The 16,231-nt window shown below is 40.9% G+C and overlaps 1 protein-coding gene across 1 annotated transcript; it reads left to right on the plus strand.

Annotated features, from left to right (window-relative positions):
* The first annotated feature begins 2,101 nt into the window (after positions 1 to 2,101).
* LOC148423767 (NXPE family member 3-like) lies at positions 2,102 to 6,804 on the plus strand. The gene is made up of 5 exons (XM_088414371.1): positions 2,102 to 2,412; positions 3,390 to 4,165; positions 5,084 to 5,154; positions 5,219 to 5,425; positions 6,106 to 6,804. The coding sequence occupies exons 1-5, from the start codon at positions 2,326 to 2,328 to the stop codon at positions 6,666 to 6,668; spliced, it is 1,704 nt and encodes a 567-aa protein (XP_088270497.1). The 5' UTR covers positions 2,102 to 2,325; the 3' UTR covers positions 6,669 to 6,804.
* The last annotated feature ends 9,427 nt before the right edge of the window (positions 6,805 to 16,231 follow it).

Genomic DNA, 16,231 nt, shown 5'->3' on the forward strand with positions numbered 1-16,231 from the left:
ACCCTTGAATGGCCTTCATAACCTCCCCTGTCACATTAGCGGTCATCTCTGATGTGGTAGCATGAACCCCCCCTCCCCACCCCTTCGAAGCCAACCCACTTTATGTACAGCGTGTATACAAAGAGCGTTGTGTTACTCCCGCTGCAAAGATAAGAATGCCCCCAGCCCCCCAGGCCACATCACGCAGCAAAAACGCACATAATAAAAGGCACACAAGGAGGAGCGTGTAATGCCCCAGACTAATGGAAAAGGTCAACAGTGAGTTCACATCCACTGCCTGATCCTCAGATAAAAGACATAACGGCATGTCACGAACTCTGTCAGCTGATCAAGCGTATAATTATTTTCAAAATGACAATTTAAGTTTAGCGTGAGGCTTTTCCGCAAGCTCTGCGTTCTCTTTGTCTGTGATTTGTGTCCTCGGAGAGAAGAAATGGTGGTCATCTGGAGAAACACCTGCCAACCCTTTGTAGCCCCCCCCCCCACCCCCACCACCATAAAATGCAAATAATTATTTGACAGAACCTCTCACTGGAGCGGAATAAATCACACAGGCCGTTTGACCGCTAATAGGCTCCATTTAAAATAGAAAAAAAACAGTCTCTAAAAATGATCAAGTCAACCACTAGAGGGTGCTCAAACTGCACGATCAGAAAACAACCTGTCCTTTTGAACAAACAATGCCTGTACGTAGTGATCCAAATTCGTCGTTCAATCACTCAATCCCAAAGACGGATTTTTACGTTTTTCAAGAGTCTAAACCAATAGTGGGCATACTTTTTCCACTCGAGGGTCACAAAAGCTTCTAAAATTTGACAAAAGGGCCGGATCAGGGGCAGACCGTTGGAGTATTTTGACAATCCAGGTCATAAGAGAAAAAAGAGAAAACATGTGCTTTATATTCAATGGAATATCAACAAAGACATTACAACAGTGTTAAGTCCCATGTCATGTATGTAACTATTTACTGTATTATTGTTTAAACAACTGAAAATTTAATGAACAAAATACAAATTTTTTATTACTAAGAATTACAATTTTAAAGCACTGATTATTCCACTATCCTTCAGGATATTAACATTATCACTCTCCTTCTGACTGATAGTTTCTTCATGTTCGGCGGGCCGGATTCAAAACTTTTACCGGCTGTTTCAAATGTAGTTTTCCCATGGTCTAACATTCAATCCCAATTATTTCTTCTTTTTATTCCTTTGTTTTTGTTTTTGTTTTACCAGACAGACTAAAATGGATGGCATTATTTGAATTAAGTACGAAAGTTATGATTTTAGGTCTATAATAACTAAGTTTATCAATTACTTTAGTGTCTAAGGTAATTGATTGCTAACGTTACTTTCGTACTTTAGCACCAAAAGTAATTTATTCCTTTAGTATTTTAGTAGTAAGGTGCTTTTAGTACTAAAGAAACGGATTACTTTGGTAATAAACTACTGGAATAACTGCGATGGATGGCATTGGGGCCGCGTAGAAATCATGCTTTGCTTTTCCGGTGTAAAGTGTAATTTCATATCTTTGCCACTAGATGGTGCAGTGGGACTCTCATTGTAAAAGTATGTGGAAGTTTTCAACTTTTTTTTACTGCCGATAAAATTTTAATGTCTAAATCACAGCAATGAATGTGATTAATTTACGTGTATTATTATTCTTTTATTACATTTTTCTGCATGAAACTGTTCAGTTGATCCCAAATGTTTCTAGTCCAAATAAGGGTTGACGTTTTTTTTTTCATTTCAGGCATTTTGATTCACTTTCAAGCTATTTTTCTAAAAAAAAACCTGTGTAAGCTCTGTAAAAAGTAGATTTAATTTTTTTCGACGGTTTATTTATGCGTCTTTTTATTTTGTTATTATCAAAAGGACATAATTTCAGGTAAACAACTACAATTTTCAAAGATAATGTTCTAATCGTCAGATGTGAAACGGAGTTCCCCTTTTGATATTTATACACAAAGTCGACACTGACTTTACTTTGAGTTTTGCCACGCATGACCGCAAAAAAAGGTCATTTGAAGCTCAGATGGCAATAAAAAATGTCAACAGGAATGCAAATAATGTGGACTTTTCATTTTGCATTGCTTCAAACGTGAATCGGTTTCCTTTTTTATTTTAAGAATAAAAAGTAGATAAAAAAATAATAAATAAAAAGTAATTTATTAATGATTGCTTGTTGATTGGTTGATGTACTGAAAGTGAAGATTTTCCCGTTTTGTGGCGTTTCCTGCAGGCATGTTGGACCTGGTAAACAGGTGACTTCCTTCATATCATTACTGCAGCGACGACGTGTTGTCAAAACGAAGTCACGGGCACCATGTCCATTAATGTTTGGAAATATATCCTCTTCATTCTCACTTTATTGGGAATCATCTTCCTGCTATACATCATCCCCTTCGGAGAGGTAAGTTTCACCCTTCTTTTTTTTTTTTTGTCAAGCAGTATTTCTCATACTTTTTTCACCTCTTAACCGACCAGGATTTATATTTGATATATTTTTATATTTGATTTTTCTTTTCTTTAAAGAAGGGATTCTTTAATGGTCTTCAGCCCCATTACCACACCCACATGCACATTGATTTTTTTTATTTTTTTTTTAACGCCACGTATTGGAGATTTTGCTAAACACCATGTTGCCAGCAGGACTAACACCTTAACAACAATACACTACACATCTTGCATTTACACCTGACAACGTATTTTGTTCATATGATATTTATTTCAAATTTTTCATGCGAAAGAACAGATTAGAGACAAAACAGCGATAAGACATCATGGAACTTGTCAGACTGGATAACTGTTCCCGTAATGCGCTCAAAAATGTATTTGAAGGAGCTTCATGGTAAAAAAGATAAAAGCCTCAAAGCGTGGAATTTCGGACTCAATGTTACTTTGCGCGTTGCCTTTTTCTTTTTTCATAGTATATATATAAACACACTGTATCTTGCATCAACTTTTACTTGAGTGTGTGGCTACCGTTCGCAACACATTCGACCAGCGTCATAGCAACAAAAGAATTCCTCCGAGATGCGTATCAGCCGGACTTGGGCCAATGAGTTAGAATAAAGTAGAAAAATGCCGTCGTGTTCGTTGTTTCGGGAGGCTGGAGGTTAGCGGGGGAACATGCAGTAAAAAATGCCTTGCATATTTCCACAAGAAGAAAAAAAATCACACTTTGTGAGGTCCATGGATTCCTCTTGCTGAATAGTTTGACAAAAGGCAAACAGCTCCAATGTAGTTGCTAGCGTGTTTGTTTTTGATGTGGGATTGCACACACCACCATGCAGTTAAAACCTCGTTACCTTTCTTCAAGGTATACGGGACCACTTGAAGCGTGCTCTTATCATATATCCAAGGCACATCATTTTGTCTTCTCCTCAGAAGTGGAAGTCCAATATAGTGCCGCCATCATACAAGGTCCGGAACCAATCATCAAATCTTCCCGAAAGCCTCCCGAAAACCCCAAAGAATCCCAGCGTTTGTCCGCAACTGCCGCAGCTACTATCGCCCGAAGAGGAGTCGGAGGAACGGGAGCTGTTGGACCTCATCTCCTGGCCCCGGCCGTCCTCTGGCTCCGCTACACCCCACCCGTCCCGGACGAGCGACCCGGCCCACAGCCGGTTCGAGATCGCCTCCTCCAAAAAAGACCGGCGTTGGTACGTGGGCGACGAGCTGGAGGTGAAGGTCCACTTGCGTGACTTCGGGGGCCGACCCAAGAGCTCCGGCGGCGATTTACTGTTGGCCCGCTTGCACTCGCCAAAGTACAAAGCGGGCGTGGCCGGGCAGGTGTCGGACCACGAGAACGGACTTTATTCCGTTCGATTCCCTTTGCTGTGGCGGGGCCCGGCTGAGGTGAACGTCATGATGGTCCACTCCAGCGAGGCCGTGGCCGTGCTGCGGCGGCTGAGGGATAATGGGGCCGATCGGGTGTATTTCGCCAGCGTCTTTCGCCGAGGGAATCGATCCGAGACCACGGTGTGCAACGCGTGTCTCCCGCCGGACGAGCGGCCGCTGTGCAACTACACGGACCTTGGCGTCGGCGAGTCTTGGTATTGCTACAAGCCCCCAATGCTGGGCTGCGACAGCAGATACAACCACTTCACCGGAGGCTACGTCAAAAAGCTCCTCACCAAAAAGGAAGCGTTGCTCTTTCGGAGGTTTGTGCACTCGGTGATTGATCGACAAAAGCCAAAGTTTTTTGTTGTTGTTTTTTTAAATCAGTTTGAGACCTTTTTTGATTTCTTAAAAGTTTCTTTTGAACATGTATACATAGTGCAATATAACATAACGAGTGGCATTCCATTTTGAGAATAGAATGAAGTCAATTCACTATACAAATTTTAATTTGTATATTTTATTTTTATTTTATTTTTATTTTTTATATATTTATTTTTAAGGGGGCAGCCTGTCGGGACTGACAGAATTGAATTCATTTTGTGTGTGTCCTTTTTCTTGTTTACTTATTTTTTCTCGTGTGTGTCCTTTCTTTTGGTTACTTCTTTTTTCTTATTTGCTTCTTTTTTCTTGCGTGTAACCTTTTCCTTGTTTGCTTCTTTTTTTGGTGTGTCCTCTTGTTTGCTTCTTTTTTCTTGCGCGTGTCCTTTTTCTTGTTTGCTTCTTTTTTCTTGCATGCATTCTTTTTCTTGTTTGCTTTTGTTTTCTAGCGTGTGACCTTTTTTGTGTTTTGCTTCTTTTTTGGGGGTACTCGAGACTTTTTTTGTATTTTTAAACTTTTATCAAACATTCTTTTCTCTCAGTTCTTTTTTTAGATTTTGGATTTCTTTTTAGAATGCTTTTCTTTTCTTTAGATTTGGTCTCAGAACAAGAAAATGTATACTGAAACTGAATATTTTTTTCTTTTGTACGTGCACTATTTAAAATTGTCCTCCAATTCTGAAATGCCTCATGAACTTATTTTCCAAAATGCACTTCTAAATCTGTCCAAATAGGTTTCATTTATTGTTATTTGGCATCCAAATCGCCATTCAAAAGTTATTTATTTAGAATGCGAACAAATGCCAAGAGGTTTTTGCCATTCCCGTTGCAACATTTCTAATCCACTTTTCCGACACCAGCGGCAAAAACGTCAAAGTTCCCATCCGTGCTTCCACGAAAAACTCCATCAGCGTGCTGCCCGCAAGGAAAGGTAGTGCAGACCACGAGTCACACACTCGGCAATTTATTCACATCATTGTTTCTGATCAATGTAGGAAGCAGCATTCAAAAAGCGAATCCTGTGAAGCTGGCCACATCTGGGTACTACTACCGGGACTCGTGGCGGTCGTTGGGCGATGTCCCCATGCGGCGCTTTGATAACGCGTCTGCCATCACTCGGTGCTTGACCAACAAGTTGGTCTACATGTATGGCGACTCCACCATGCGCCAGTGGTTCGAGTACCTTCTCGCTGTGGTTCCGAGTGAGCCTTTTCTCTTTACAACCCTTAAAGCACAGTTATTTATTTTAAATAAACAGGCTAAGGGTTTGCATAGTCTAATGCAGAAAATACTTTGCTGTCATCTAGTGGCAAATATACAAATTGCATGTCTTTGATTATTACAACTTAAATGAACAAGCGACACTTTATTTCATTCTCTCCTACCATCATCACTGGCTCCCAGTTGAATTTCGCATCTGTTTCAAAGTACTCATGTTTGCATTTAAAGTTATCCGGCACACTATTATTACAACTGTTACTACTATACTAACCATTGGTCAACTAGGTCTCTGTGCTGGTCACCTATTAACATAAAAGTGGATTCCTTTTATGACAATACATTATGCCCACTTCTTAGAAGCTATTAACATACAGAACCCACCTAAGAAACACATTTCAATTGTTGGACTAAAGAGTGTCTAAAGATTTTGGGCAATTAATGATTTAAGTACTAAAGTAATCAATTACTTTCGGCACTTCAGTATTTGTATGAGTTTTTTTTAGTAAGTAGATAAGCAATTATAAGCTGTTTATATATATATATATATATATATATATATATATATATATATATATATATATATATATATATATATATATATATATATACAGTTATAAAAAGAAGGGTACTGAACCCCCAGTTTTTGTATCCTGCCCCGCAGACTTGAAGAATCTGAAACTGGAGAATCCCAAAAAGTCGGGGCCATTAATGGCGGTGGACAGCGACCACAACATTCTGATCAAGTACCGCTTCCACGGTCCGCCGGTGCGCATCCAGCCCGTCAAGATCAGCGAGTTGCGCTACATCGGCAACGAGCTGGACAAGCTGACCGGCGGTCCCAACACGGTGGTGACGCTCAGCGTGTGGGCTCACTTCGGCACCTTTCCCGTGGAGGCGTACATCCGGCGCCTGCGGGGGATCCGCCGGGCGGTGCTGCGGCTCCTGGACCGGGCCCCGGGGACGCTGGTGGTGATCCGCACGGCCAATCCGCAGGCCCTGAAAGGGGACATCAGCCTATACAAAAGCGATTGGCTGATGCTGCAGCAGGACATGGTGCTGCGAGCCATGTTCAAGGGGCTCCACGTGAGGTTGGTGGACGCCTGGCAGATGTGCTTGGCGCACTACCTGCCTCACAGGCTGCACCCTTCCACGCCCATCGTCAAGACCATGGTGGACACGATGTTGTCCTATGTTTGCGCAAATGGCACCGCGATCGACGTGTGACAATGCCGCAAGGTCGAAAGAGCAAAGGTGTATACTGGGGGCTCGCTTAACTCCTTCAATCCCTTGCCCCCAATTTAACCTTGCCCCTATTTAACCTTATTCTATCTAAAGGCCCGCATAGCTCATTCCCATGGGATATGTCGCCTGTCTCTCCCCGTCATTCGATTGTATTGTATGTTTAGTACCATAAGTAATACATACTATAGTACGTAAAAATCTAAAGTAATTGATTACTTTTTGTACTTTTTTTTTTACCCAAAGTAGTCGGTTATTTATGGTACCAGCCATTCTAAGACACTTTTGTCGTAAAAACAAAACAAAACATGAATACCTGGGATTGAATGTCTGGGCTCTTAAAAAAAAACAACATAAAAATCAATCAATCAATCAATCAAATTTTATTTATATAGCCCTAAATCACCGAAGTCTCAAAGGGCTTCACAGAATGAAAAGAGGTCATACAGAGACATCTTTTCAATGTAAGGTACACAACAGCATCCCCTGTCAAAGCTCCCAGAAGGGGAAGGAAAAACTCAAAAACCCCAATTTGGGGAAAATCAGAAACCTCCAGAAGGGACCACAGGTGGGAGGAGCCCCCTTCCAGGCCCACAGGTTGAAGTGGATGCTGCATGTACCGAACACAGAAACAATATAAATTACAGAAAACATATTGTGCTATATAGTGCAGTGATGTCTTGACAGCAGGCAAAGCCATTGGGCAGGAACCATCCCGCATTCCAGCCAGGTGGACCGCAGACGGCTAGACTCCTAACCCGTGATGGTCGACCAGCGCAGGACCCAATGGAGGCGGTCAAGTCAACCCTCACCATCTAGCTAGCCCCCTCTCCCGGCCGGAAGAGGGGGGCAGGAAAAAAGAAGAAGGCTGCAGACAGGCTAATTTAACTAAATGCTTTTGAGTATAGATGTGTTTTTAGTCGGGATTTAAAATACGCCTTTGGGATTGAATGAGTTAAAATACTACACTTTTGTGTAGTTTTCATTGCATCACTAGATTCTGGGTGACCTTGGGTTTAATTAACAGTTCTAAAGTAATTGATTACTTTAGAACTTCATTACCCAATGTAATTGATTACTTATAGTACAAGTCATGCTTAGACCCCGCTTTAGTCCAAATTAAAAAAAAAAGAAGAAAAACATGAACACTGGAATTGCATGTCTGAAATGTAAAAATACAAAAATATAAGTTAGAATTTATATATAAAAAAGCTATAAAAGTTATAAACTATAAACTCTGAACTTTTGTACCCGTGAGCATTGGTTTATACTAATTTATGGTAGTTTAAAAACTTAATTACACTTCATGACTGCAGAGGGCGCCGTTGAGCTAAAAACCCTCTCATCTGAATTTGTAGGATTGAGTTGGACATGTAAAACATCATTATTTCGCTTCGCACCCTCTTACATTTGTTATTGAACCCCTCAAGCGTGTCTTCCACTTGCAGGCCAAGCGGCCGATTGACTTTGGATGCTGACACTGAAACTTGAGTGTTTCTCCGAGTGCGGCTCGCCGTCACGGTTCAGCGCTCATCGTTTCATCACTTTGAGGCCTGCAAGAGATTTTGGCAGTGCAACTCTCATAAGGCTGACAAACACCTAAGAGCTTGATGGACTGCACGTGGAACGGAAAACGCCAGAGGAAGTGGATGGAAATGCATCCAATCACATTTCCTGTTGAAATACAGCAGTTAAAGGCCACTTGTGAGTACATGATTTATTTGTATACGTGGAATAAGACATCAGTCTAGATCAACAATAAATTAAAAAGGGGGAAAATCAAACGCGTCGATAATATTTTGCAAACTTTGGCATGTCTCTTGTATTGACTCAATATGTTGTGCAAGTGGACTCGATGTTTGTCTTCATTTTCCATGACTCACATCGCCGGCCTCTCAAATGCGAGGCAAGGGGTCTGAAAGGTCGCAATTTATCCGTGATGTTTTGTTTATATGCGCTCTGTCCGCTGACATTTATTTAGCAAAGGTTGCTGTTTGCATGCTATAAAACGAAGTACGTTTAGTCACCTTATACACAAAAACAAAATGCATGAGTCACCGTGGCATCTATGCAGGAACATGTGTGCTGGAAAAATGACTCTAACGTCAACACCAGACCAACTCTTTGCTCGGTGTCTCAGAATAAAGACAAACAAAAAAGAAACATGAAAATGAAGGGGGGCAACCAATTAAAAAAGATATCAAATTTAGTGCAAAATGCAAGCATCATTATTTTGAATTGATACCATTTGCCAATTTCGTGACATTTTTTTTAATGGGAAATTACGGAAGGATGAATGGATGAATTGATGGATGGACGAATGGATGGATGGATATGGCTAATAACTGGATGGATGTACTGTATATGGCTAATGATTAGTAGGATTATAGTTGGATGTATATGGAAAATGGATGGATGGATGGACTACAGTGTTTAACAAAATAGAGTTAGTAAATCATTTAGCAAAAAAGATGACTATGATTAATCATGAAATCATCATTACTATCCTCAATACGTTTCAAACGTTTTAGAACAGGGTAGAAAACCTTTATTGTCAAATTTCGATTGGAGCAGCGGTGAGGTTTTTCTAATGTAAAATACTGTGTGTGCCTTGTCCTCCCAACCACATATCGAAATAAATCAACATGCGTGTAAGTTTTTAATGAGCCACAAGATGTCGCCACAGAAACATTTCATCTTCCAGAAAACAGTGCCTGAAGTGTGAGGGGAGAACACTGTCTGTTCTTAAGCTCCTTTTCTACAGAAAGGCCTCCAATCACAGCTGCGCTTGCTCGCACCAGATCCCCTTCAGGCGAGTCTCCCGTGTGTCTTTCATCTCGTACAGTATGACACAATAAGTGTGAAACATACCAGCAAAACCCATGCGGTGAAAGCATAGCTCAGAGCAAAACACATGATCCCTCGCCATGCCATGCAGGAGTGTGTGTTGTTCAAACACAGTCGTAAACAGCACATTTGTTGTCGATCTTGAATGGCGCAGCTTTGACGTCTTCCCGTGGTGCCCTTACTGACACGAGGGCTAACTCTTGGCGCGCTTGCGTAAATGTTGCACGCTAATATGAAGCAGATGCACGGTTGCTGCAGGATAGATAGGCACATGCGAGGGATTGGACTTCCAGATGCGTGCCAGCTCATGTTTGCCTTTGATGCGCTTGCCTTTTTCTTTTGTCAGCGCCCTGCAACTTGGTTCACATTAAAGGGCGGCAGTCATGCAAAAGAGATGCGGCGCTGGCCTCCGGCCTCAAGTGGTATGAATATGTCCAAGGAGGAAAAACACACACACAATTAGAAACACCATTGGATGACTGAGAGAAATATCCATCTATCTATCTATCTATCTATCTATCTATCTATCTATCTATCTATCTATCTATCTATCTATCTATCTATCTATCTATCTATCTCTCTTGCCCTCTGGTCGGTGCCACAGGGCTCAACACGAAGGCTGAAACGGAATAATATACTAGACACTGAAAATAATTTCACTTCGAAACCATGATTTTTTTTTTTTAAATATTTTATTTACTGTTCATATTGAATCTGCACCAGTTGTATCACAACCTCCTATTTTTTTAATGGGGTGCTGTCCCGTCTAACAGAATTAAGGCACCGCAGTGCAAATGAGGCGGTTTTGCGTTACAAAGAATCCTGAAAACATGGCTGCCAGACAAAGTGCAGACAATGAAGGCGAGTCTAGATCTTAAGCCAGAAAGAGATCAAGGGCAGCATTTAAATTAGCGGGTCGTATGTCTTAAATTTTCAGGCATCACAAAAAGTACTTTGTAGACCCCTAAAGGGATACGAGTAAAACTAAACATCCACACGATTAAGTCTGTTAACTGAAAAGGGCATGTACTAAGTTAACCAATCACTGCTTGGCTTGCGATCACATGACCAATCCCAGACAGATGGGTTGTGATTTGAAGGCAAGAGGCATAAAAAGGTGTTGTTTTTTTTTTCAATAAAATTAGTCAAAAGTTTAAGTTTAGTATGCTTTAAGCGAAGACCAGAGCCAAGTAGCAATTTTATTCACGATGCAATTATTCAAAACCTCACCTTGAAGATACCTTGATCATATCACTTCTCTTTGAAATACGCATATCCAAGCGGGAGCACCCTGTCCATCCAGCCCATCAGGATGCCAGGTGGACTAAACCAGTACATGGAGAACTGAAAAACATGACTTGCACTCAGAAATCAAATTCACGCCACTTGATCAGCCAATTATTTGGAATACTTGAAAAATGACGAGGTCTCTCTGTTTTGCAATATTTTTGACATTGTTGCCAAACCTTTGGTGCGTCTTATACACTGTAACAAAGAAAATACCAGAATTTGACCCCAAATTTAAGTACATTGATATTTGAGGAATTTCAAATTCTCTTAACTAGTATCTGCACGGTATCTGCACGGTTTTGATGCTTCCCTCCCAAACACACCTGGTTCAAATGATTAGGATCATTTTCAAGCTCCTGCAGAGCTTGCTGATGAGCTAATCATTTGAATCAGGTGTGCTGCGGAGAGGAACCCGAGAAACAGGAAGTAATCCAGCCCTCGAGGACCGACGCTTGACACATGTGGTGTATGTGAAGTATCTGGACCCTGGGTGGAGTTTTCTGAACTTTTTGTTTGCTTACAAAGGCCCCAGAATCCTTACGGAAGAATGTTCTTGCTACATATTTCATCTAAATGTTAAACAATCAAATGTATTTCTCCTTGTAGCTCCTTCAATAATAGCTGCCAGTGACTGCTTTGAGGAATCCTAAAATCCGGCCTTGATATGGTCAACAAGACTCTCTCGGTTCCTCTCCGGCTCTCCACCAAAGGTCTGTAACTCATTTTTAAGGTTTCAAGTTGAAAGATTGAACGAGTCAATTTCATGTCAGTGCTTCCTTTGAACAAATCATGTTTCGCACACCATCTGGTTTCAAGTGTTGGCCTCCGTTTCTTTTTGCCGAGGGCTTGTTGCGTTTGTGCGGCAAATCGAGAGTGGATGTGCGCATCGCTTCTTCTAGTTTGTTATGGAACGAATGAGATGTGCACCGACACGAACACGTTTGGTTTGAGCCTCCTGCTTCCACGGCGACCGAGGAGAGGAAATCTCACATTGAAGATATCGCTGTCCGGAATTGAAAAGCGTAGTATTGGTGTAGAATTGCCGGGTTTTGAAGTGAAGTCTGTTTACATTTCAGGGACCAGTGGCTGCCCTCTGATCTATTGTCCATCTCGCTGTGCCATTGTCCATCCAGTTCTCCCAGCATGCGAGGGAGCCAAAGCACATTTTCAAACGCTTCAATAGCAGGAAGTGGGCACCGTCTCACCAAGTCTTCCGGAAAGGTTAGTCCTGCTTTTCTGGAAACCCAAATATACACTACGCTCATTCATAACCTAGCAATATAATCACAATTGTTTTAAAGCTTACATAGTATAGTGGGAAATACGCTTTGCGGTAATTTGTTCACATTCCAAGGCTTGTTAACCCTCAGGTTAGGTTTGTTTGCAAGACACAGCAATAAAGTCCCTGAGTGACTTTGACCTGAGACATAGTTAGTTAGCCAAACATGACAGAAATGCATGAAATCCATATTGAATGCTCACCAGTGTATAGCAATAATGTCTCTGGGTCAATATAATCCGGGAATGTGTTAAGTGTTGTTTGTGTGTAATCCTACTAACTAACAAATCTTGTCATTCTTTTATATATATATATATATATATATATATATATATATATATATATATATATATATATATATATATATATATATATATATGGGTAGTTTTTGACCCATGTTTGGTTCAACTCAAAATGTCAGAAATTTTTAAAACTCCAATACAAAAATCTGTACAAATGCTGTTTTTGTCAAAAAAAAAAATAAAAAGAAAACATTCAAGGGGTCAGTTTGACACACAACACTGCTTTAAAAATAATTCATCAAAAAATGTTCCATATTTAATTGCGGTTAGCCACAAGTTCAACAAATATTTCCGACTAAGCTTGTAACATGCAGTTGTTGGAAAAAAAAAAAGTAATCTCAGTGCAAAATTTTCAACCATGAACGCGGTATTATTCTTCCTCGATTCGTAGCATTTTAGTATTTTATTTCAAAATTAGCATTTTATACTTTATCTTACTTATCTCTATCTTATTTTATCCCATGCATATATTGTACGTACTGTACATCACTGTAAATTGTTGTATTTTATAGTGTATATTTTTTTTTCTTTTTTTCTTTTCTAAATAGTCGAATTTCATCGAGGTGATACAGGGACGGTAAAGGCGATTCTGATTCCGAACACATTTGCTTGTAAATTCTTTAAATTGACATAAAATCTTCTAAAAAGGGTTAGGGTTAAATCAAAATAAATATTTTGCTGATTATTGTTGTTATTGTTGATGATTAATACTGATATTGTGCTAGTACTGGACAGTATTAAAAAATTGTAATACATCTGAAGTTGTTGTTTTATAGTTATATAAATGTATTCCATGATTTTATTGGTTAGGGCCACTTGGGAATAGATTTTCCTTCATGCGACCCTCAAACCAAAACAAGTTTGACACCCCTGATTTAGATCCTGTTAATAAGGGACGTGTATGAAAGCGCTTATGTTTTTACCCTCATAAGCAAGGCGCGATTTGAGTAATCGATTCTGTGGTGTCGAGCAGAGCCAGATGTGTTTCTGAGCGCGTCGTAAATGGCCCCCTGTGTTTGCGCCGCATGTCACAGGGTTAACATCAGGCCAGATTATTACGCAGCAAGACCCACAAGTCCACATCACGCTAAAATGACGGCGAAACGAGGGCAAATATCTTCTATAGAACTTTGTGGAAAATGAACACAGTTGTATGCCAGGAGTAGCGTGGGGAGAATATTTGTAATGAAGCGTTTGTGGTGCCCCCGGAATCACTTTAGGTTGACTGAATTGCCCCCCCCCTTTTAACGCCGTGTCACAGTGTGGCCATTGTATGCTCGCCATCATTACGGGACTGAAGAATTTGCTCTGACATCTGAGCGCAGTCCTCCCCCAAAACTAAACAGGAGCCATTCATATCCAGTTTATCCTTTACCTTGCGCACCTACCGTCCACATAACACACTGTGAACTGGATTTGCGTCTTGGCTGGATTTCTGGATGGAGTTTGCGTGTTGTCCCTGTGGTTGTGTTGTCTGGCTGCTCGAGCTTTTTGCTAGATTTTGAAAATGTGCATGTTAGCTTGTTGAAGTGTGTAGAATTTTCTGTATCAGGGGTGGGCAATTTTTTGGGCTCAAAAGGTTCTAAAATTTGAGAGAAGGGCCAGATCAGGAGCATATAGACAGTGTTTTGATAATCCACCTCCTAATAGAAAAAATGTGGAATATTTCGATAGAAAATTAACAGTATTATTTAAAGCATTTCAACGCAGTCTTTAAAAACTTTGAAAATAAGTTCAAATTCCCACCCTGAAAGCTAAACTAATGTTTTGAGCCATATCTCTGATGTCACTTATGTTGTTATATTCAGTAAGTGGCGCCCATATGATGTGTTGCTCCAAAGTCATGCTGCGTTATCAGCTTTCTTCCTCTTGAGTCTTCGCTTTCCTGTGCGGCTCAGTGAAGGTCGCCGCTTGTTTTTCAAGAAAATGTCTGTTTTTGTTTTGTTTGAGTAGAAGCAAGCGGAATAGCATGCAATGGCTTGATTTTTCCAAACGAGCACGGCAAGCCGCCTGTCGAAAATAAGATGCAATCATTTTCAACATTCATAGTGTACAGATGACATAATATTCCTGACAAATTGGTTTCACTGGATAAAAGTATTGTTTATAGGATTCGTGGATCATTTTTCTCAACATTATCCAAATTCATTCATAGTATTTTAAAAAAGAGCACTTCACATGATCACATTTTAGGTCAAATTTGAATATGACGACTGGTTAAATTTCGAAAACAAAAATGTTTACGATAGCTGAGCTGTCTTAGGTTGTAACAACACTGTTCACCACTAGATGGCAGATACGACTTACCAGGCTTGATAACATAAAACAAAGTGAGCAGATTTTTGGCATATTTTTGTGCGGGTTGGCTCTCCGGAAATAACTATTTTCAGTACCATAAGGCGCAGATAATTAAATTAAAAAAAAATGCTACCTGTTTTCGGTGGGAAAGGATATCACTCACATTAATGGCTTTATTATCACCGAATCCCAGTGTGGATGCAGCGTTGCCTGAGAAAACGCTTAGGATGTGATGGCCAAAGCAACAGCTGGCTAGAATAATGGTAAAAAGATATCAGCAGCTGCGGAGGAACACGTCTACAAATAGAGCCGAGCCGGAACGCTTTAACGCTCTACGAGGTCCGAGCTGTGCGAAAGAAAAGCAAAATAATAACAATCGCAGCCTCCTTCCTTTTTTTTTCTCAAGCAACTTGCGCAGGATGTGTCTTTCAGGGCTTTTCATCCTCGTCTCCATCCTTCTTTTGTGTGCGTCTTCAGTGTGAAAATACACAGGAAACCTCTTCCGCAAGCAGACTTTTCACACACTTTTGAGCTCATTAGTGTTGCGAATGTTCACTGGAGGCATTTTTCAACAGCCCCCACTGTTTTCTCAAGTCAATGCACTTGACTCAGGTCGGCTGCCTGTGATAGGATCCAGGCAAAGCCCACTTTGGAAAAACCTGCACGGAAGGCCTGCCACTTTGGTTTTGATGGATGGGAATCATGCCTACCCCGCTTTCCACTTAAGAGCTGATGTATGGAGTGCCTGGTTCTTGCCGCCCGACGCGAGCGATCGCGTTTAGCCGCAGAAGAAGGGTCGTGTGGCTGGGAGGTCCGGAGTGAAACGGTTTGGGTTGGTGGATTGCCGAGTCCAAGAAGATAAAGTGAACTGGCGGCCTTTTAACTCCTCTCGAAGTCCCGGCTTTACCTCCGTAATGAGAAGCAGATCTGCCCCGGCACACTGCGTACATCTGCTTGCTTGTCAGTCTTTTTTTTTTTTTTTTTGCCTGTTTATCTTCCTTATAGATGAAAGTGCGATTCACAAAAATGCAGTTGGATGCAATTTGCAGATCCACGCATCCAGCATGGAAAGCAAGCTAGATAAAGTAAAATAGTGCCAAATTATAATTTGAGCCGCATTTGTAATTATCAGACATTTTTTTTAGGTGTCAAACCACTGAGCTTTTGAAGTTGTGACCTTCCGCGAGTTATCACATCCCTCTGATACATTTCAGGGCAGCATGGTTGTGTTACTGGTCCGCACAACTGGCTCACAGCTCCAAAGTTAGTTTTTGAATCTTGGCTCTCGCTGTTGCCATTTTCTCTGCCAGTAGTTGCGTGTCTTCAATGAAATTTGCAAATTGTCCATCTCACTTCTTGTCCAAAATCAACTGGCATAGGCTGCATCTAACCTGCAACCCAAATGAAGTGGAATATAAATAGAAGCATGGATGGATGTGACTAATGACTGGTTGGATGTTGGCTAAATAAACATGGCTGACGGATGAATGGATCTGGCTAATCCTCGTTTTGATTATGCCTCAATGGACATG

Source organism: Hippichthys cyanospilos, chromosome 5 (assembly GCF_059441005.1).
Source record: "Hippichthys cyanospilos isolate Australia breed blue-spotted pipefish chromosome 5, RoL_Hcya_1.0, whole genome shotgun sequence".
Taxonomy (NCBI): domain Eukaryota; kingdom Metazoa; phylum Chordata; class Actinopteri; order Syngnathiformes; family Syngnathidae; genus Hippichthys; species Hippichthys cyanospilos.